Source organism: Botryllus schlosseri, chromosome 14 (assembly GCF_051294905.1).
Source record: "Botryllus schlosseri isolate E-star chromosome 14, Bs_hap1, whole genome shotgun sequence".
Classification (NCBI taxonomy): Eukaryota; Metazoa; Chordata; class Ascidiacea; order Stolidobranchia; family Styelidae; genus Botryllus; species Botryllus schlosseri.
The window spans coordinates 5,441,520-5,465,505 of record NC_137249.1 but is presented as its reverse complement, the minus strand read 5'-3'; the positions used below and the strand labels follow the sequence as shown (position 1 = coordinate 5,465,505).

Below are 23,986 nucleotides of genomic sequence, written 5' to 3'. Positions count from 1 at the left end.
CCAGTGAGTAAGTAATCGACCCATGGCATTAACACAAAGTACTGTGGCCAAGAAATACATAATTATTTATCTTTGACAACGTGTCATGCTCCATATTGCTCAGCCAGGCAAGAGAATTAGAGGGTCACTTCATCCATCTTTTACAGCAAGTGACATCTATATGTGGGCTTACAGAAAAAAAGCCTTACTTGAGGAAGACATAATCTTTTCTCTCCACCTACAATGAAGCAGGCAATGTTTTCACCGGCAAGTATTGTTTCTGATCTTGTCGCAGCCTTGTCATTTGGAATAAGATATGGGATTTGTACCAATGGCTGCGGCTGGATTGGCGGTAGCTCCTTATTTTGCTGTAAGAATGAATATTGACAGATGAAATCTAATGAAAGTCAAAAGAAAAAACTTTTGTACTTAGTGCTATCAATAAAAGTCACAAGGATGAATCATGGTGAAGATGCAACTGTTTGAATTCCAAGGCAAAAATATGATAGCTTCATCATATAGGCCTGGCTCACTTGAAATATAGACACATGGTACTGATGGTAGTCGCAATAAATGGGAGATATATATTTCAGGAGGAGATGATTTATAGATGTTCTAATGAGTGCCAGTAAAGTGTTGTATATTATTAAATTTATTGCCAAGTGTGTATCAGTGAGTGTGTGGTACAGTTGGTGCTGTTTATGTACAAACTTAATTGCCAGCACAGATGCAGAACTGGTATTTAATATATGTTAGAGATAATTATAAACATAATGCATTCGTAATTGAGTATATCAATGTTCAACAGTTTATGATCACACAAATACACAACGATGTCTACACCAGTAATGGGTTAGATAGTTGAAAAACTATTTAAATAGAGATTGGCAAGCAAGTACCTACAAGACATATTATAATAAATTCCACATCAGATGGCTACTTAAGTGATAGAGCAATATAGCCTAGGCTACTTGATTAACATGAAGTTATGAAAATAGAGTTTCACAGCAATCATCAGCACAGAGTTCAAACTGTACGAAAGTGTGTCCACTAAAATTTTCAAGAAACATCTCGTTTTTTCAATTTTTATGACAGATTATGCAATACTTATGTCGAATGAACATGAGTGAAAAAGGAATCATTATTCCTGTGTATAAATATCATCTATTCAGGAGGATAGGCCCTGTATGTTGACATGAAAAACATGTTTAGTCAATCGATATAGAAAGAGCATCATAATATTGCAATTAGTGGTATGTTAGGTGACGCTAATATGATGATTGTCACGAGCTATAAGTAGTAGCCTACTTTCGGTTAACAAATTGAGATATTGCACATTTGGTGTGACAAAATTCAGATAAGAACATGCATTTTGTTTACCAAAATATACAATTAGGTAACGAAAAATCAATAATGATCTGTTGGATAATGTCAAATTGTTAATGATTTGAAAGTTTATTTTAAGGAACACCAATCTTACAATCTCAGCTGAGATGATGGGCCTATTGAAGAGGAGATCTTGATTGAATAATACAGAATTGATCATGGGTTGGGTAATATGAAAAATGCACAATGAATTGCAATTATTGTTGGAAAAGAAATAACAATTCGAAATAATGGCTTCCTGACACCATGCCCCATTGGACAGACATGTCGGAGATAACAACGAGAGGAACATCAAAAAATGCACAGAAAATATATATGAGAAAACTGGTATATTTATATTCATTTCATATTATTGAATGGATCAGACAAAATGAGTTGTCTTGTAAGTTGTGGATGATACATTGTAAGGTACCAGTGTACCACGCACTGAACATCAGCAAACCTTATTATATAGGATCGTGCTTGGAATCTATGTTATATAGCAATAGGGGAGAGTGGGTAGGTATGGGCCACCAAATCTTGCCAAGCTGTAACTCCCCCCAACTTGGTCCAATATTCCAATATTTTGGTACAGACAATCACTAGTTATATGGCTAACTATTAGTGATGGAATTGAGCTAAAATATAAAAGTTCTTGGAGTTGACATCAAATTTTGTAATAATACATCATTTTTGGAAATAAAAAATAGGGTGTGAGGTATGGGCCAGGGGGTGTTGAGGTATGGGCCGTTGTCTGTATTGAATCAATTAATGCAATTCATCATACTAAAAACCTCAACTCTTGTTACAGGTATCAACACTCTGCATATACTGATATAAAACTGGACTGGAAGTAGACAATTCATTCATTTGAATTCCTGTATTGATCATAAACACCTAACGAAACCTGATAACTGAAAATAACGAAACCTAATAACTGAAAATATGTAACTTGAAAATCACTATCAAATTACGCTTCTTTCGCCTCAACCACCCCGTCAAATTCATATGTCACAGCTCTATCTCTGGTTAAAGTGGGAGTGACAAGAGAGCAAACCACGTCACCAAATTCAACCTCAAATACATCATTTTCTTTAACTTGAAACTTAGTTTTTGAGACGTTGATTGAGCGATACCCCTGCACCCTGAACCAATTTTCACCCTCGTTGAAACTTTCCAAGGTTTGAACCACGTATCTGTAGGTAACAGATTGCCGACGCCCTCCTTTTATTTGTACGAGAAGCCACTCGCCAACCTTCATGTTTTTGGCAACAAACTCCTGACTGGGGTTGCTTGTCAACTCAGTCACCTCATCCATTTCTGAAAAATCCCTTTCGTCACCAGAGCTATCTGTCAGTAATTTATCCAAAGCCTTTTTGTCCAAATTTCTCACTTTCATCTGATCATTTCTTTTATTGTGAATTTGTAATAATTTATTCTTCTGGGGCGTTGATGTTAAAATCACTGGAATTCTTCTTTCCCGACCTCTCCTTGGTCCTGACTTTCTAGTCGGAGCCTTAGGCAAAGGTCTGACTTGTTCAGGAGATAGGGCTCCTGATGAACTGGGCTCCTCCGGCAATTCAATTGGAACAGGATTTTCTTGGAGTGGTTGCTCACTTGGCTCAGCACCCATAAAGTCAGCTTCAGTAAATGAAATGGGATTTGGGGGCCAAATCCCGCTCTTCTGGAATCCGTTTACGATGTTTTCGATGGTAAAAGCTTTGTTAAAAGATGTTTTCACAAGGCTACCAACATCATGAATGTTCAGTGCTCGTCCTGGATTTGAATGATGCCATGAACGAACTTCATTAGCATAATAGGTTTTGAATGGATACATCACACCTACATCTAGTGGCTGCATTTTGTGCGAACAGTGAGCAGGCAAAGTAACAATCGCCACTCCTGAATCACGCGCCAAGTTGACTACCTCGATGGTGATGTGCGAGTTGTGATTGTCGAAAATCAGAATTTGCGGGTTTTCTTTTGTTGCTCCCATCTGCTGAATAAAATGATGCAATACTTCAGGAAATAGCATGCTTGTCATCCAGCCACTCTCATTCGCCAAGGTCAAAGTTCCAGGGGGTGCAGCTGTTGCCCAAAATGATTGCACTTTCTTTCTTGGATAGATCAACACTGGCGCAAGGGTACGTCCAGCTGCATTTACGCAGGCGCAAAGTGTGACTAGGGTACCTCGTTCTGCAGACGAGATGCCTCCAACCTGGCGGTCTCCTTTCTGAGCTATGAGTTTTTGTATTTTTGTCACAGTAGACACTCCAGTCTCATCCAAGTTCCATACATTCATTGCTGCAAACGGAAACTGTTCCAAAGCTTGTTGGTATACTTCATGAAAAAGCTGGACATTGGTGGGGTTGAAAGCTGATGCTCGGGCAAGGCTTGTACTCTCAGCAATGCGGAGTGAAAGCGAATGTCTCCTTCGGAATCCTTGTGACCATTCCATTCCCGCCTTGCTATCTTTGGACCATGCAGTTGGTAGTGGTGTCTTTCCATTGGCTATTGCAAACTGCCATGCAAGTCTACATAGGTCGTCAATTGATAAACCATAAAACATCTTGGAGCATTTGATGACGTACTGCGCTAACAAACTTTCCTCCTCTTCATTAAAGACAGTGTTGGCAAACGACTTTGATATCTTTTTGGCGTATGATTCATCTCCTGCTTTTTCCAGATACCTGTTCAAGGTAGCTCTACCAATTTTGTACTGACGGCATGCTTCTCTTTTTGACACCTCCCCTGCTTTAACTTTTCTTATTGCCAAGTTGAGATCTGATTCTGAAAACTGGCCCTTTTTTGTGGGCTTCATGATTAAACTTGGATTGATTTGTATATGGGAGGGATAAGACCAACACCTGTTGTATTGTAATGAAAAATATATTTAATAGGATCGATCAAATATTGATTTCAGGCATATGCTATACTGTCCCATACCTCAGTCTATTGAGGTATGGGCCGGCCCATACCCTAACCTACTGAAAGGCCCATACCTCAAACACTCCATTTTAGTGATTCTTACCATAATTTCAAAATAACAGAGATTGACAAAGCAGTAAAACTATTCTCCATAGCTAGCCTATTACTATAGCTTTCACATCATAAATAAGTCTAGCCCAAACATGCCCACACCTAGACTCAAACCCAAATTCCCTATTTTAAAATAAATTTACTTTCGACCACAAAAATTATATATCTCCAGCTAAATCAAAAACTCTGCTGGCCTCATGGCTGTGAGGAACATGTGTGAGTCTGAAGCCTTTTTCTTACAATCACAGAGCGTGACAAGCATGTGTGATGTCACAGTCGCCTGATATGTCAGTGGCCCACACCTTAACAGTGGCCCATACCTACCTACTCTCCCCTACATATTCAATTCTTGTCTTACCATTGTTCATCCACCTATAATTATAAGTATCACATTATGAAGAAACATTTCCAAGTGTAGTAATTCACAATTACGACGTGATGATTCACAGTCTAGTGTGACATAGATTAGGCTATGACAGGGTCATCTCTTAACTCTGCATGCCAGTTTTCCATACAAAAGAGATTTTTGGCCAATGTCTTTTGTGAGGTTCAAGGGATTAAGATCAATGAATAATGTAGCTAGCCTACACTAGAATGCATACATCATCCAAGGAACTAGCTCAAAATAAATTAACAACAGGAGATTGAATGGTGAAATGAAATAAAACACTGACCTTGTACCACATGCGCGCAACTAGCGCTGGTAGACCACCAGGCCCACTGAGGCTATCCACACTTGCTATTTGGTAGCAATTGAGCGTTGCCTTTAAAGTCTCTTTGGCATATGTCGTAGGATGTATATGATCCATATTGGCTTTTGTTGCGATATAGATTTGAGTAAAAAAACGATAATATGTCCTCTTGTTGATGTTGAGCTTGTGAAATTACTTTTGTATCCTTGCAAGAGTAACTTAATAATCCATTCAGTAAGCAGTTGAGCAGCAACAGAGGAAAACTGTATCGTTCATGTTATTTTTATCATTATAGTATTACAGTATCTGAACCAATCACAAATAGTACTGTCAGGCTGAGTAACTATGTTCCGCCTTGTAGAGTCGGCGGAGTCATTAATCAATGCTGCAACCCCTTATATTAAATATTACTAAAAATCAAGTTTCAGACAGATGCAAGGTGGACTTGTCGCCGATTACGCGTTGTAGTGTTTATCATGTCTGGGGCTATACGTTAAGCTATAGAATACGCCGTTAAATGATAAAATACGGTCCATAATAATAATACGCTCCGCAGCCTTGAACCGTAGTGAAATAGCTGACCTGCTCACCTTCATGCAATTCATATTATGCATAGCACGTTGCCTGTAAAAAAACACGGTCCTCGTTTACTCATCGGCGTCGCAGAGACCAGTCTGTAGTCGAGTCCGTTTCCTCTCGCTGTTACAACTCTACTACCCGTAAAACTCTGAAACACTCGCCGTTTCCGCACATTTGCAGGCTACACTATCCTACTAATTCGGTCTCTGGTATCCGCTCCATTACCTGGATCGCGGTACTGTTGTTGTTTTAGTATGCACGATGTGTCGACATCCATAGTCATTTTACACGAAGCCGATAATATTTTTATTATTCCAGAGCTGCCGACTTGTGACACGGTCCAATTTAGCTCTAGGCTTTCCTTGAGACACGGCTTGCGTGGAGGAGCCCAGATAAACCTCCAACGCATTGCATGGGAATTCAATAGTCGACCTCCGACGCGACGCATTGGTATTGCAATCGTGGAACGTAGGCTGCTCGTCGCCTATTGCGGCGAATCGCACCGGTTGATACAATACGTTCTCATCATACCTAAACCCACTTACTAACTTGGGATATTTATGAATACTATGCGTTCAAAGCCACATATGTACAAGACGTATAAGCCATTTGAATGTACTAACCACCAGATCATGTACACCGTTTACTTAAAAGAAGAAATATGTATTCTGGCTTCACAATTCTAATAGTTTCAACGCAGCACTAAGGCATTACAGGACTGTCTTCACTCAGCCTCGGAACAACATAACAATCGCACTCATTAGCAGACGCTAATCGACCATATCGCTTGTTTAATCACAACAATACTGGCGGCTGATCTGAAGGCGGCGTCGCTGGAGCTAGATCGCCGTAGACTCGATCGATTTCAACCGATGCCAGCTAGACAGCTATCGGGTTCGACCTTTTTCCCAAACGGCAAATAGTAACGTCTGCCGTGTTGTCCTACTCGACGCAGTGTATGAGCCTGCGCGACGAGTGTACACATCGCATGCGCTGTCTAGACGTCTGCTCTCTCTTATAAGTCTTGTGGAGAGATGTACGCCTCCTCACGTCACTGAACGGCAATTGGCTAGGAACGGTTAGGAAATGCTGCGATACGGCTGATAGCTGTTCGGTGTTCTGGTCGTTTCTTTCGGAATAAACGTCAGTTAGGCTATATGCTTACGATACGAACGCGATCACAAACATTGACACTAGAATTAGTTTCCTAATACATCACCTCCATTGGATCGAGTCAAGTTTCGAAACCCCTAGCTCGTCCTATCTACATTGGCGGATATGATCGGCAGCACAAATACCGAGTACACGTTCTGCTACTTGACCAAATTACTACACTGCGATCACTCTCACCAGCTTCAGTCTATCTCAACAGCGAGATCAAGAATCTTACCAAAATAATTGTATTTTACACGGTACAGAAAAGCGAACAATATATGAATTCGTACTTAGCTAGCAATCGTAAAACATACAGAGGTTTAAAAGATATAAATACACAGCACTATTCCGACAGTTTATTTCATATTGTGTTGATCTATTATGGACATCTAGGAAGGTGCCGTGTTTCAAAACTCAACAACTACCATTCTACAAAAATAATATTTGAAAACATCAAAATGTAACCACAATGTCTTTTCAGAAAATAGAATAACTACGTCCTTAGCGATGCTCTAGCTTTGTCCAAAATATCCTTCTTGATTTTGGGATAATGCGGGTTCTTCTCGAGGACCTTGTGGCAGATGTTGATTGCGTCAATATATTTCTTTGCTTTCAGGAGGTTGAAAGATAATTTATACCCTGAAATGGAATCATTGAAGTTGATGATATACCAAATCAGCAAATGTATAAGAGATCGCTAAAACGTTCACATTGACTGAAAAAGATGTTAATTTGAATAATAAGTGTAGAACAGCAGCTTTTAACAATGGTTGTCCACGTCCACGGAGGAAAAAAATGGTGGTATCACATCTCTTTCGTCGTAGCGTCTCGATGGTGCAGTCTCTCTCTCTCTCTCTCTCTCACCATACATGGCAAAAACCTATGGGGGCATGTGCTGGGCTATGACATACAAACTTCTACATATAAATGCAGAATTTATCACATAGTGGGTACAAAAATGACCTTTAAACTCCCCATATCTCTCTTCCCTACAGAAAAAAGGTACCGATAGTATTCTCTCTGTACATTGTACACTGTACAATACATGTATATGTACTCATTGCATAGTCAAATGAATAGTACCACAAGATAAGCGATGACACAATCAGGCTAAGACATCAAATTGTGTATTTACTCGGCATAAGTAGCTGGTTCAATAGCCAAATTTATGACTACCAGCACTGCGGCACATACTGCGACAAAGTCATGTCAGGAGTCAGCTGATTCAGCTGATCAATTTTCCCTGAGTCGTTATTCAGTCACAGCACGATCACAAAATCATACCGATGCTGGGATTGCTGCAATTTCCATATAGCCAAGCCTTTTGATAGCTCTTGGCGGCCTCGTTATAGGACTGCTCTTTCTCCTGGATGTGTCCGAGATATTCAAACGCCTTGCAACACGACTGAAAGAGAATGCAGTTCATCATTTCAGAGAGCACCAGTACCAGTACACGACGTGGGAAGTCAGCAGTGGTAAATGCAAAATGACCAAAGCAAGCCAAAATTCGGAAGACCGTGATTAAACTCTCTTGCAGAGCAATTACTGCACTTTGCACCAGGGTTGTAATGACTCGAGTCTCAGACGGCCAAGACGGACATTTCATTGTAAGTTCGAAAAATAGTTAAGTATCCACAATGTTGGTATTTCGCCGATTGGTACTGGTACTTGAAAATGTGACCAGAAACTGTTGAAATTGCGGGAAGTTAGTATATTTTAAATGCTACCATTGGACATCACCAAACAGAGTTGTAAAAACTGGATTTAACTTGAAACTGAGCAGTCAACGCAAAGACTTGGACTCGGACTTGACTCGGAGGTAAATCAAAAATGACTTGACTTGACTCGAGTCAAAACTATAAAAGTGAGATTGACTTGTGACTCCGAGCCTTGCGACTTGGTTACAACCCTGCTTCGCGCATCAAAATTTTGTATACAAAACTCACTTTTTCAGTCAACAAACAATTTTTGGATAGGGAAAATTTTTATCCTTTTTGTGGGTCCCACACTTGCCGCATGTACTGTGATAATGTGTCTAACAAATTCCACATACACCTTGATTTTGGTTCAAAACCTTGCTTTTAGATCAAAATGAAGTAGTCGACATCAGTGGGTCTTGAGCAAAATCTAAAATATGCTGCCAACCAAGTCATACTAGAGAGTTGAACACTACAAATATCCAATCTCATGACCTTTCATGATCCAACAGTAGCTTTTGTGACGTAGGTCTACCTCTTACTTCTGCTTCCGAGCAAAGTGGAATTAATGAATTTGGATGTATCAAATCACAAGAACATCTGACGTTTGGAGTTTGTTTGGTCTTACAGCCAAGAAGATGGCAGCAGTCACCTTATTATGTTGGATGCATTTCTTCAGCAAGTCGGTGGCCTGTTCGTATTTCCCCGCAGAAATGAACAAATCCGCCAAGAGCAGCCAAGCGTGTTCAAAATCATCACCATCTTCCAGATTCCACTGCATCTACAGCAAGGACATAAGTTCGTTTTGTCCCTTGTAAGTACGATAGTTCTTTTAAGCCACTGCAATTGTGGTTTAATTTGTGCCTGAGTGGATAGTGGATATCTATTTTACATAGACATACAAGAGAGACTGTCTAGCACAATATGAAATAATTTCTATATGCAAAATACTGAAGTGACTTTGTCCATGCCTTAATACATGGAATCTAGGACATGCTATTAGAAATTGTGATCATCATAATGGTGACGTCATATTGTGATCATAACCAATTGTCATATAATTCTTTACAGTCCGCGGTTTTTCAGCTACCGTATCCTTACGATTAAGCTTGACTATAACGTCATTGCTACTACTAGCATAGATGTAGGTCGCAGGTTACTGATGTCTCTTCCATCATGGTTTATTGTGGCATTAAAATCTGCGATAAAAATTTAGCATCGACTAAATTACATCTGAATTTGGGAGAATTCAGAGATTCCTGAAACAGAAGTTCTAAAATGGGGTGGAATACCAGAAAAAAAGGACATTTTGGAAAGAGAAAGATGCATTTTATCAATGCTGGCAAGTGTTCAGAAATGCATGTGATCTAAAATACCAATGTTACGGCAGATTTGATGGCATCACGCGATTTAAGCCATTTGGTTTGACCTAAAGACACCGTTTTTGTGCATATTCCGTATTCACTCACTTGAAGCAGTGTCACGCTGAGTAATTTAACAGGCATCACCCCACCATAAAAACTAACACTCCCAAAATTGAAATTATTGGAGCAGATCGTTCCCAAGAATATGGTGTCAATGCATAACAGCCAAATTACAGCTAACTAACGAAATACAGCTCAGCCAGAAGACAAACAATTACGACTATGCTGTAAATTTTGTGTCCGGGTCATCGGATGTGTGTCAGTGGCAGAGGTGGTCACTGTTTTGGAGTACATTACCAGTATCGCAATCAATTAGGTTTTTCCTAATTGCACTCCTACTCAAGTGGTTATATTTTAGGGCAGGCTAAGTTGACTTGAACAGATTTCTAGGCATTTTTCCGCTTTGCATTTTGAAATGTAGAGAGTAGTTTTGTCACAAGTCTGGATCCTTTTTATGCGTAAAAATGTCGAAAAAATCACATCAAATAGTCCCCATATCACGGTACATGTAAATATCTTTGAAGATCGTACTGATTAGTCATTTCGTGTTAGTCACGAAGATGCATCTTGCAATTGTGCCGTGTTCTTAAATTCAAAACACCTAAATTATGGCAATCTTGAGAGGAGCAACAGTCTGATTTCCAAGCACGCCTCGTTTGAAGTACATTTCGACCGTAACGCAAACAATGATTACCATCATGGATGACTCTTGGCAAGCCGTCTCCACGTCCAGGCAGGCTGAAATAGTGTGCCATAATTCATTCAGTTGATGGAGTAAATAACTGTGTCGAATGTCATTTACTTGATGAAGTAAGAGGCGTTACGGTGTAGTTCTCTCATTCAAAGACACAGGAATAGGCAGGTAATGTCCTAGCCCTTCTAGCTCCAAACTACAACCACTCAGGTCATAGCAACAGGAGACAGGATTCCTCCCATAAAACCTTGCGACATTTTTAAACCTTGGTTTCAGCATTCCCCGTTTGAAGTACATACCATTTCAGAACTTAAAATTATCGAATTTTTCGTTCGCACCTCCGATTAATCATCAAGAATCTATTTTCAATAATTCTGTGATAACCATGTATGCTGTATCGCAGAATTCTGTTAGAAGCTGACAGAATTGCCTTTAATCTATCGATAGGAATTAGGCTCCCCCTCCCAACAATGTATAGCAAGATTGTAGGGGGTGAGGATAAATCGGCATGTGTGTAAATATGATTTGTAAAAATACGTTGAATAGACCAAATAAAGAGTGGCATACAGGGTCATTTTCAAGCAATTAGTTGGACAATGCAGGCAGAAATAATCTGTTATAGTCGTCTTAGTCAATGTCGGTGCTGAGTGCAAATGAAATTTGCATCAATTAAAAATGAAATAACAAAAAAGAGGTTAGTGCGGGAGAGACAACCGCATAACGCATTCGCGAGCGCTCACCTTAGAAATTCTTTTCAGTTGGTTCCTGGCTTTCGGCGTCTGCTTCAGAATTTGAAACGCCACCGCCATTGAGAGTTGACACTGGATACTATCTCGCTACAGAGAAATTATAAATGCATTAGCGCATATCTGATTCTAGATAACGGTGATTAAATGGTAATATTATACCGGGATGGCGGCTATGAATGTACGAGCTGTTGTAAAAAGGTAGTGCTCGTTGCTGCCTTATCTAGTGAAAACAAATTCTCGGTTGAGAAAGTGGCGTCTGATTAGGCACGGTTGCTATAGCGTTCAGCACACTGCTTTAGTGCTGTCAGACACTGCGATAGTGCTGTAATTCGATAATGGAAACTGGATGCGAATACAGATTCGTCGTGTTATCGCAGTGTCGTCAATGAATTATTCATTAAGATTCTCCCAAATTTTTATCCGTCGGCTAGCATAGACAATAACAAAATTATCCGACTTATATTATGACGATAAAGATCTTGAAAGTCTCAAAAGTGCATTCCCGATAGCTCCTGCATTTAGAATCGAATTCCATAAACTTTGGTACGGCAATATTATTTTTTACAATTATAGCGACACCTTCAGAGGTACTTTGCTGAACCTGATAAATATATATACGTTGAAATAAACTCGAATATTTTCAGCTGACACTGATCAGGGAGAACATTATATATCAACTATCACATACAATGTTCTCTTCCATTCTCCACTAGTTGCTGACGATTACCCCTTACAAGAGTTGGCCAAAAATATTTGGGTCTATTTCAATATGAATATACTATTCAGTTGTATACTGATACTGAAGTACCGTACCTAGAAGATTCTTTGCTGAAATTATTGTTAAACCATCAATGCCACCCTGGGCAAAGTGCGGCCCGCGAAGCTATTCTGTGCGGCCCGCGAAAGGCCTAACATCATATTTTGAATGACTAACGCCATAGGCTGTATCAACTCAACAGGAAATTCATTTACTTTGAAGCCTGTTCATTAATATGGCACGATTACACCGGCCCCTGCATAATCCAGATTCAAAATAAGGGCAATGCGGCAAAGTATGAGTAGCAATTAAATTCACAAGAAATCACTCTTTCCATACAGTTTAGTTCAAACCTTCTTTGTTGCCATTGTCACGTTAAAAATTATACGGCATGTATTTCAAATTGTTGTGTGATGCGTTTCCAAATCCCAAATTAGTAAAACAAGTCAATCAGGGATATATAGAACCGTGTATTCTCCTACTTTCATACTTGAGAATTCTCTCATCAACAGCCATAGCCGTCCATGCCACAAACTTTTCGCTGGGATTGCTAGCATTGTGGTTGCAGTTTTAATATTTTGTGATATCATGATAAGGGGGCGAGAAATTTTTCACTATCACAAAGGAAGGCGAGCCTAAAAAGTTTGAGAACCACTGTTTTCGAGTCTTAATAGAAGAACGTGAATAGGGGTTTAAAGCGTTAAAATGTATATTGTTTAAATTGTTTCGAATCATGATGGCAAATAGATATTTTTTTTAAATTAACCGTCACTTTCTCATCACCTAACATCAACACATTCACTGAGCAGCATTTATTCACGGTGTAATTTAATAAGAAGATTAAAATAAGCTGCAGAATATAGCTAAAAATTTTCACTCGGCCCGCCAACGTATTTTCTACTTCTGATTTGGCCCACGGAGGAAAATAATTGCCCATCCTTGATCAATGCGTTAGTTACTATTAGCATGCAGATACCGGGTGAGGTGAAGAACGGTGGTTTATGGAATCGAACCCGCTGAGGAAAACCCAACAATAGAAATACAGCACACACAAGCGCCGTCTCAAAGCAAATTACAATGTAATTCCAAATCTCACCTCGTCTTTGAGAATATCAACTAAAGCCGTCACCGCGCTTTCCACCTCTGGTCTCCTTCTCTTGCTGAGCTGGATGTATTTCGAGAGAATCTCCCTCCTCAACTTGACCGCGGGAGAACAAGGCGGGGTCTTCATGAGTTCTTTCATCAGTCTTTCCGCGGTGGCCACACCGGCTTCTGCGGCAGACAGTTTTTCGTTGTTCCTGAATATTCAGACACAACGCCGTGGTAGGGGTCGATGTAAAAGACTGCACGTAGAATGTAAAGTGTTTGAAGACTCTTTGGAGGTACAGAAATTCTGGATACAACGGTATAACATATTCATATTTTTAAAAAAACGAATATTTTTGGCTGACACTCATCAGGGGCAATCATAATATCAACGTCAAAGTTCTTTTGAATTCTCTACCAGTTGCTGACGATTACCCCTGACAAGAGTCAGCCGAAAACAATCCGGTATATTCCAATATGGACAAGAAAAAACCAATGAGACGGTGTCTCAATCCGCGAATAAGTCCGTACGATAGCCCTAAATGACAGAGGCCAGATTTGCCTTTGTGCTCGTAAAACTTGGTCTGCATGCACTCACCCGTTGTCGACATTTTCCAACACCTCTCCACCGACAGTGTCTTGATCTGGGTTCAGGCAAATTTTAATCATGTTTTCGACGGCCCTCTCCCCCCAGTCGGCATCTCGACGTGCGATGTTGAACGACTGCAACGCTTCCTTCGCTCTACCGCTGTACCTGTGGCAAATATCAACGTGATCAAAGTCAACACTTTGAGATATTTCTCATCACTGCGAACAAAAACATCCAGATTCTTTATCGATTCTGGTTTCTGACCGCGTATCATCAATTACACCAGAGGTCTCACACTCAAATTTGCTCACGGGCCAATTTCCTAGGTTTTGCTGACGCTAAGCGCTGCAGCATCAATAATAGGGATATTCAATGTATTTCTAAGTAGGCATTCTTTGACAGGACCTTGCGGAATGATATTCCACACCCGCCGTGAAAATATGATTTACTGGGAAGCGATTCACGCCTTCTACATTTTCAAATATAGTTTCTGCACTTGCATCTGTAGTCGGCCGCACATTACGTGTGTTTGAGACCCCTGAACCACACCGTCAATATACGTTTCGGTGGTATTTGAGACGAGTTGGTCAAAATAGTCCGCGTTGGTGCTAAGTAGATGCACAAGCAAGGTCGTAAATCTACTTAATTACAAGTAACAGCATCGATTGCCAAGGCATGCTAAAATTACTCTAAGCACTTTCAAAGAGTAGTTTTGGTCAATTGTTAACATACTTTTCCCAGTTAATCGAAGGTAGGTAGGAGGGAAGTAGCCTAAATACGTAACGATTTGAGCACTCCAAAAAAACAGCCGTGCTTCGTTACTGACCCCCTCTGGATTTGAATTGTTATTTTCAACGTCAAAGTTTTGGGGTCCTAGTATCGACAGTAAATTTAAACTTAATGGTCAATTAAGCTTGTCGCAACTCACCCTTGTGCGAGGGTAAATCTGCATTAGCAGCCTAAACTCAGTTGGGTAATAATACCGTAGTATTCACTGGGTCTTGATGGTCAGAGAGCAGATATAGTGGCTTCAAAGCAAACATACTAACCATTCGTACAATCCTCTACAGAAATGATACCCGGGATCATTGGAAGTCCCAGATTTAGAATTGAACATGTCATCGCCGGTTACTTTCTCGTCATCGGATTTTTCGGTAATGCCCAAGTACCCGGGAGCGTCCTCGAGCCTGCCGGACCTCCGCAGCAGGCCGATAAGCCTCGCCAGGGCTTCGTAATAGTCCGGCTTGGCCTCCAACAGCTTTTGATAATGATATATCGCTTCGTCGTAGGAGTTTTTACGGAACATAATGTCAGCCATCATCTGCCGTAGAAAAGAAAGCCATTGCTACATCTCTCTGGAACACGGTGTTTAGGCGACAAGATGGGACATTTTGATCGAAATCCACATTTACTGACCATACTGGCTTCGCTATGTCCCGTCGTTTCGACTTGCTTTAGGATCTGCATGCAGTACTGTTGGCACATGTCCAGATCGCCACTCTGCAGAAAAAGCTTTGCTATTTGGAGCAGAGCCTGAAAACAAACCAACATATCGATTGAAACAGAGGTCAAAGAATGCTATTTTCGTTGCCTTGAGTAGAAAAGTTATTACAAGCGAAGTGTATATTATATTCACATACACTGCTATAGATGTCATTGAATTATACTTTTTTACAACATATATTTATAGTTTTAATAATATTTCAAAGACCTTTATACGACTGTATATGTGACCAGCTTGATGACACATTTTCACTTATTTTGTGGAAATAAACTCTTTTTGTCTATTCGGCAACATTTTAGATATTTCTAAGCAAGTTATGTTACAGATATGTTATTCCTGATGCAAATAGGTGGATTTCCTTATGTAAACTCAAGTAAGTTACCATAGCCTAACACCACTGAGATGGTGCTATGGCAGGTAAAACAATATGGGTAATGGCGCTTTTTTCAGTAAGCAAACATTAAAAACATTACAAAGACCAATTACACACACGGGCCCCGATTGTACACAATATGATCCAGATTAAAGAGTTTTAATTAGTTGTGAATGGCCCATACGCAAGTGAATTTCATTTTACGCCAAATTCACTCACCTGAACATCGTTATCACAGTAAATCAGAGCTTCCTTATAAAACTTGATAGCTTGATCTTTGTCCTTATTCCTGTCATACTCGTGATCAGCCAGCTTGCAGCAAATGTTGGCAGCAAGCTCTTTCTGAGCCGACACAGACTCGGGCTGCTCCAATTGCACTCGCTTCAAAACTCGGGCCTGGAATCATACGGAGTTATTTACAAATAGCTATATACATTATACAGTAATGACTTGTGCATAAATCAAAGGATCAGTTGCATTGAGCAGTACGTTAATCCATAAAAACACCAACACCTGAGGCCATCCATTACTTTGCTCCATGTACATTATGTAACAACATATATAAAGAAACGTTTCGCATTCCTAACATCGTTAATTTCAGCAGGAATCAGAATTCACTCAAAATAACAGGCCTTGCTTCAAGAAATCGGGATCAGAGCTACTTCAAGACCTCAATCTGTTATGATGCAAGATCGAGACAAGTCAGTAGGCTTACACACACTAATTAATCATGACACACTTAGTTGAAGTCAAGGTAAGCGTTTTTTCCCTAATTGTTTACTGAGCAAGGTGTAAAAGCACACTGCGAAGGAGTTTGTTAATTAACTAGAGATAGACATTAGACCTGCAGTGACAAATTTGAAACAACTATCAAAAGAGTACAGCTTGTTACACTCAGCTGATTCGCAAGCATACTTATCCCTCAAAAAGGGACATCGTATTAATCTTTTAAACAATACTGATAATACGTTACAACAAAGACAATGTCAATATACTAAGCAATTAACACTCAGGCTCGGCCAGTTGCGAAGATCAACACCAACAGTCGCCATGGCTTCAATATGACATAAAATCCACATGATTAATCTTCATTATCTCAACGCAACAGAACGTGCCCGGTCCCGGTGTTACAGATACTTCACCGAGGTCATAATCCCTGCTTGGCGGGACGTTAAATGAACAACCGCTCATCAAAACCATATTCGAAGTACTCATCCGGTTGCCGAGAGGTGGTACTAGGCAGAAAATACGTATCGACGTGCTATCATTAGCCGGTTGTAATCCGTCAAACGTATTAGCTATGTCGATTATTGATGTCAATTAGATGAGAAATAGCCATCAGCGATATACACACCGGGTAAAACAGTATATTGAAATGACAAGAGACTTGATGCACGATCACTTGCCGACTTTGAAGTGCCGTCAGCGGTTTGTTCAATGCTAGTCTGCTCCAATCTCGAGTGTTTATTACGTGGCCATGATTTATTTCGTTCAATTTGAATTTGATAATCTTGAATCAGGGCCAAGGAACTCAAGTCGATGTTAGAATATTCTGGTCACTTGTGTGCCAGATTCATCAATTACAGATTTGCAAAGGTTCCTAGGTTGTGTGTAAGTCTTTTGTCTTTTCCGCACATTACATTTTCCTTCTCATCGACTATTCATATAAATGCCCACCAAGTGACCGTATTATATGGTCAATTGCTCATTCGTCCCCGATAAATCCCATTTCATACAGGCAATATACGAGCCAATTAAAAAGAGAAAAGGTCCATGGATGTTAGTATATCAATACAAACACAGTGGGCACCGGGCATATGCGTACAACATCTATCTGAGTCACAGCACATCAATAAATGGCATTTGGCAATTAATAACCTTGACAGTAGCGAGAAGAGCAGTTAATGAAAGTCTTCCACTAAAGTCATATAAGCAATTGCGTTTGTTACGAGCTTGCGAGCACTTTGTATGTTTATTTCCACTGAAATCCGGTAGTTGACCTAGTTTTGAAGTCAATAGGCCAGCCAATTTCCAGCATAGGCAATCTTCGCACTCGACTAGATAGTTAAATTCTTGCACCATAAGTGGCCGAAATCGGTAGCCTACATACCCAACATCAGGTTCTCGTGTCAGTCGTGTGTATGTGCAGTTGTGCACGTGTCAATATACGTTACACAAAGATTAAATGAAATTATTTTAACATTGGTCACACATTTGAGGATTGGCATAATGAAATTGCTCATTCCGCATTTTACAGATACAACCAGTTCTGCGAGCGAAATCAACGTGTGTCTTTGAGGTTAAGGGTAGGCATTCAATTCACAAGAATGGCGTTGATAAAGAGACGCCTACTATTACAGTGGAAATTTCAAAAACTATATTTCACGCAGGGTTGTAACCAAGTCCCAAGGTTCCGAGTCACAAGTCAATCACAGTTTTACAGTTTTGACTCGAGTCAAGTCGAGTCGTTTTCAATTCACCACCGAGTCCGAGTACAAGTCATTGTGTTCACTGTTCAGTTTTCAGCTTAGTCTGGTCAAACCCACTTTTTTCAACTCTGCTCGAGTGATATAGAATTACTCGCATTCATAATATCGTAATTTTCCTCAGTTTTAACAGTTACTGGTCCTATTTTCCAACTATCAGGACTGATAGACAAGATAACAATAACGTGGTAACTTTACTATTCCTCGATCTTACAATGAAAAGACCGTCTTGGCCGTTCTAGTCTTGAGTCATATGACTTGGTTCGAGCCATGCACATTGACTCGAGTATAAGTCGAGTCAATACAAAAATCGACTCGAGTCGAGTCATTTTACGCATTTGAAAAAATGACCCGAGTCAGGTCGAGTCATAAAAAAATCGAGACTCGAGTCATTACAACCTTGAGTTGAGGGGCTGCAATCTTTCATCATATAATCGGAAGCTGCAGGTTTGGCAATTGCAAGATGTAATTTTAAACAACTTTCTACTCTATTTCATAAAAATCAAGTAGTGTTGCATAAAGCCGTAATTACTTGAGTAGTACAGGGAAACAAAACCTACTTGAGTACTTCGAAACGGTAGAAGTACTCTGTTGTTGAACACATCTGCCTTCCATACAACGTGCGGCAGATTTGAACCAATCCACGTCAAACTGATCAACAGCGATTTACACAGAGGGCCATCCTATCCACACAAAGTCACACTCAATGTACGTTGAATACAATTCCTCGGATGACTTAAAAGCGGTTATTCAAGGAACAGTCAACATAACCGGACAGTTGCGGTCGTTGTACGAGTCAAAATAACAAAAGACTGATCCCAAAGTAATCAAACCCCCGAGATATTTTTGTAACGGATACCTCAGACCTGACACCAAAATTATGACTCAGACAGACAAAAGTCAATATTTGTGCAGTACTCGCGACACCTGAACCTCGCGTGGGTAAAGTTACAAGTCGCCGGCTGCCACGCCTCGTTAACCACACACATTACGGCTATACCAAAAACAGGCAAGGTTGTGTGAAAGCACCTATAGTTGACACAGTTGACCACACTGGGCATTGAGTGCTAGGTCTTAAATAGCTTGTGCAGCACAGCTGCTGAAAGTTACTTAAAATATTCAAATAATTTAAACAACGCAGCATTTTTCAAAACCATTAGCCGTTAGATTGAATTTGCGATTGTGAGTGTATCGCGTGATACAATTGAATATATTCATACCCCGAACAGCTATTTCAATATGAATATTGAATAGAATTGTTTTCACAGTATTACTCTTGGAGGTAAAAAACTTCAATACACCAGCCATTGAATATTATATCGTCGCGACGGAATCACAGTAGCTCATGTCCATGTTACACATTTCAAGAAAATTAACTTAACGCCAAGTTCACATTCTATTTCGGACACATCTAGGCCATGGTGAACTTATAAACAATGTTACACCCATAAAAACAGCCAAGATATGGCTAAAAAATGACGAAACTTTACAAAAACTTGATTTTCAATCAGTTTGAAAAATGGATCTGAAAACTTGAAGAAATGGAGGTACAGAACTTCAATATACAATTGAACAATACATTCTTATTGAAATAGCTCATGCAGTTGGAGGAGTGAATATATTAGTCAATTATATATTGTTCTGTATCTATGAGACCCTCTTCTGGTTGATACTGGGCAAAAAAGTTTGAAGCTCAGAAACTCAAACTCGTTTTCATTCTCATTGCATACGGCAGCTTGTCTATTTGGCCAGCAAGAACAGAGACCACGGCGATGATAGGGATGCTCGAATACAAGTCATTCGTTCATTACCTTGCCAAACTTACAACGCACACCGAAAGTATCCATACAAACATCAACAGATCAGCGCCCACAAAACAACTGAGTCACCGGCACAGCTTGACAAACCGACCTAATCATGACTGACAGATACAGCAAGAGAAAACCATTGTTTATTTATACAGCGTGACCGTGGATTTCCATCAAGTGAATATTTGAGTACAAAGCTCGGTACAAATCCTAAAGAGATTACGGCGCGCCTTCAGCTTCTGTAACCCTGAAAATTGGACGGGCGCCGCAGAAGGGATTCAGAAGCAAAAAGCACTCAAAAACATCCATGCTCCGGCATCCGCGCAATCATAACAAAACACTGCGGCCTCCGCCACGCCCACCTGTTTATCTCTGGCCCGCGTGAGAGATTGCGCTACCATCTCGTGGTCGCCCCTTTCCGCGTAAAAGGAGGAGAGAAGGAGCAGCCTCTTGGTGTCGAACATCGCTCTCTCGAGTTCGGTCTCTCCTTTCGAGCGGTCGTCGTCTGGAATCTAAAATCGGTAACGTAAGAGCGTGTGTGTGAGGGAGAGAGAGAGACTCTCATTTTCATTAAACTATGGTAACAAATGACAGAAGCAAAGTCTGGCAATTCACGGATATTTTGTGGTAATGCGTTCCAAATAATAGGCCCTGAGTAGTCAATAGATCTTTTAGTTAGGTAGCTATGAGGTGGGACAAAGTAGATATCTTGCAATATATACAAATATAATGATTTTTCCGACTGGACTCCATTGAGACCCGCTCCCACGTTTTTAGTCAACCTTCCGGCATTGAGTATTTCCTGTGTGAATTTCATGCTGCTAATTTTCCTTCAATTCCGTCGAAATCCCGTTTTCACATATATTACCGCATATTTTAGGTGTCTCTGTATAGTCGCCCAACTGTCAAAGCGGCTAACCTCTGTCAAAATCTTCTCCACCTTGCCGTACATCTTCAGCTTGAGCAGCAACTCCGCCAATTCAAACCTCAAATGATGCCGGCCTCCGTTGTTCAACGCGGTTTCGTAGTACGAGATCGCCTGCGACATACACAGAAGCCCTTCTTGATAAGAGACATTTCGATGCAAAATAAATCACACAAAATTTGGATAAGGGTTCGGACATCGCTGATGTTACAGTAAGCACCAAATTACATGATCTAGTGCAAGATTTCTTTACAAGTCACTGCGCCGAGAGTGATGGCCGCAACGACGGGATTATTTATACAAATTAAATCTCAAAACATGTAAATACCTGGAAGTGGTTTAAATAACAACAACAAAAATTACACGAGTTTCAAGCTGATTGTCATCACGTACGTCGTGGACTAATAACAATTGATCTTCTCGTTTGGAATTATCCATTAATCAACTCTCAAACATGGTAAATCAAGCGCTATATCGAAGGATAAAGTGATGGTTTAATCCAGGGGTGGGCAAACTACGGCCCTCGGGCCACATGCGGCCCGCAACACCGTTCTGTGCGGCCCGCGAGAGTCCAAAGAAACTTTTTAAAAATAGTGATAAAATGAGTACTATAAATCGGATAAATGCAGAGACTTGAATAACTTTTTCTTAGTATATTTCAACATCATAATTCTAAGACAGTGGTTTTCAAACTGATTGGCGCGCTCCCTTCGGGGGCGTGAAAGCATCTGAAGGGGGCGCGAAGTTGAGCTCGAATAAAAAAAAATTTGATAGCTTGATCTTTTCCTTATTCCTGTCATACTCGTGATCAGCCAGCTTGTAAACTAGATTGCTTTGCTGAAGTGCGGGTAGCACGTCTTTACGTGTTGCAGGGAGCAGTTGCGTTGTCGTGAAAATCCCGTTGGTCTTCACTGTGTCGTAACACTTATTGACCGCTGAAATCAATTGCTTTTCAAAGCGGGTGGAAATAGGCCCTATCCAAGGTAGATGGATGTAAACATCTTTGGTTGTTCGTTCGGTAGGCTCTGTTGACTTTTCTGCATTGAAATGCGTTACTTTCCTCTCTATGCCGCATTTCAATGCAGAAAAGTCAACAGAGCCTACCGAACGAACAACCAAAGATGTTTACATGCATCTACCTTGGATAGGGCCTATTTCCACCCGCTTTGAAAAGCAATTGATTTCAGCGGTCAATAAGTGTTATGACACAGTGAAGACCAACGTGATTTTCACAACAACGCAACTGCTCCCTGCAACACGTGAAGACGTGCTACCCGCACTTCAGCAAAGCAATGTAGTTTACGAATTTAAGTGTCACTGTGATTGTGGCTATGTGGGAAGAACGTCATAGCGCTTGCAGGAACGCATAAATCAGCATGTCCCTAGATTCATTAGAACACGCTCGGTGAAAAGCTCACCCTTAACTCACCCGCTCAAGATTGATGCGGAACAATCAAAGGCCATAAATTCTGCAATTGGCCAACACTTGTTGGATAATCCCGCTTGTGCGAAAAATTATCGAGACGACAGATTTGGCATACTCGGAAAGGGTCGCTCACACTTTCATTTGTGTGCCTTGGAGTCGACTTTTATCAAAATACACCAGCCAAGGCTGTGTCAACAAAAAGAGTTCGTGTATCATCTAAAAATAGTACATTGAACGCTCTCGTATTCGTGCTGGTGACGTCATATTTTGTGTTACGATTGATGATATACGCTGTTCTTGCGAATTCTCTACTAGTTGCTGACCATTGCCCCTGACGAGTGTCAGCCGAAAATATTTGGGTTCATTTCAATATGAATATACTATTCAATTGTATATTGAAGTTCTGTACCTCAAAGAAGCTGATGTGCTTATAAAAAACGATTTGGGCGTGTCTTAGGTAGATTCGTTGTCTGTATGCTTAGAATTGGGATATTTATATTTTATCTACACATAGTAGAAGCGTGTTTGAAGCTAACATGATATATATAATCAAATATGGCATATATATAATCAAATATGGCATATATATCATCAAATATCAATATTGCGTTTTAGTTTATAATCCCAATTTTATATAGTGCGGCCCGCGAATGGATTCAGATGTTGAATGCGGCCCGCGAGCTCAAAAGTTTGCCCACCCCCGGTTTAATCAGTGCACAAAAATCCACAATGAGGACTCTGAAACAAACATAGATACGTTCACAACTCTGTAACATTCAAAACTGAGTGTTGAAGGTACATTCTCTGCTTTCATCCCCGGCAAAGGCAGCAGTAACGACAAAGTTCAGTTTAGTGTGCCATGTAAAATGGGGTGACAATTTAGACTAAATTATAAAGCACAATTACCGATTTCCAAGACATGCGTTGCGTACACAAATACTCGAGCAAGTAGTTTCAGAGAGTAGGTTTGGTCACAGCATCGCAAAATATTAGTAGCTAATTGCATGCGGCGTCTTTTGAATTGAGATATAGCAGAAGAATCGTGACCAACGCATTGTGGAGGGTAACACTACAAACAGGCTCAATTTTCGAAAACATATCCGGCGACATGGGTTATTATAGCACTTCCCTCCCAAAAGTGACGACGACGTGACGATTTTTTGGTGACTCGACTTGACTCGAGTCGAGTCATTTTTTTCAAATACGTAAAATGACTCGATTCGACTCGAGTCAATTTGTGTATTGACTCAACTTCAACTCGAGTCATTGAGCAGGAGCATGACTCAAACCGAGTCATATGACTCGAGACTAGGACGGCCAAGACAGACATTTCCTTGTTAACTTCAAAGAATAGTGAAGTTGTCACATTATTGGTAATTTGCTTGGAAAATAGGGTAAGAAACTGTTAAGACTGAGAAAAATTACGATATTATGAATGTGAGCCATTCTATTCTAATGTGCAGTTAAAAAAGGGGGTTTGAACAGGAATGAACTGAAAACTGAACAATGCACATAATGACTTGGACTCGGACTCGACCCTCTACTCACTGAACTTGGAATTGGAAGTAGTCGTGAACCTTAAATAAGTAGTGGGAGTAAGCGACTGACGTTTGATTACTCCGAAAAAGTGTAGGAACCACATAAGTGACCCCCCCCCCC

General features: G+C 40.3%; 2 protein-coding genes across 3 annotated transcripts in view; both read right to left on the bottom strand.

Moving 5' to 3' along the window:
* Nucleotides 1-6,617, bottom strand: part of LOC145455147 (uncharacterized) — a 51,952-nt gene extending 45,335 nt beyond the window's left edge. Inside the window, exons 1-2 of the mRNA XM_080333106.1 lie at nt 5,058-6,617; nt 189-347 (exon numbers count right to left, since the gene is read on the bottom strand). Of these exons, the coding sequence (XP_080189232.1) occupies nt 189-347; nt 5,058-5,192 (294 nt within the window). The 5' untranslated portion in view covers nt 5,193-6,617. The remainder of the gene's footprint in view (nt 1-188; nt 348-5,057) is intronic.
* A 421-nt stretch (nt 6,618-7,038) lies between these two features.
* Nucleotides 7,039-23,986, bottom strand: part of LOC145454972 (tetratricopeptide repeat protein 21B-like) — a 35,030-nt gene continuing 18,082 nt past the window's right edge. For both annotated transcript variants that reach the window (XM_080332900.1, XM_080332901.1), the window contains 11 exons: nt 20,896-21,015; nt 20,339-20,488; nt 15,902-16,078; nt 15,222-15,338; nt 14,855-15,126; nt 13,815-13,970; nt 13,227-13,428; nt 11,365-11,460; nt 9,159-9,287; nt 8,094-8,214; nt 7,039-7,448 (listed from right to left, as the gene is read on the bottom strand). In XM_080332900.1, the coding sequence (XP_080189026.1) occupies nt 7,303-7,448; nt 8,094-8,214; nt 9,159-9,287; nt 11,365-11,460; nt 13,227-13,428; nt 13,815-13,970; nt 14,855-15,126; nt 15,222-15,338; nt 15,902-16,078; nt 20,339-20,488; nt 20,896-21,015 (1,686 nt within the window). In that variant the 3' untranslated portion in view covers nt 7,039-7,302. The remainder of the gene's footprint in view (nt 7,449-8,093; nt 8,215-9,158; nt 9,288-11,364; nt 11,461-13,226; nt 13,429-13,814; nt 13,971-14,854; nt 15,127-15,221; nt 15,339-15,901; nt 16,079-20,338; nt 20,489-20,895; nt 21,016-23,986) is intronic.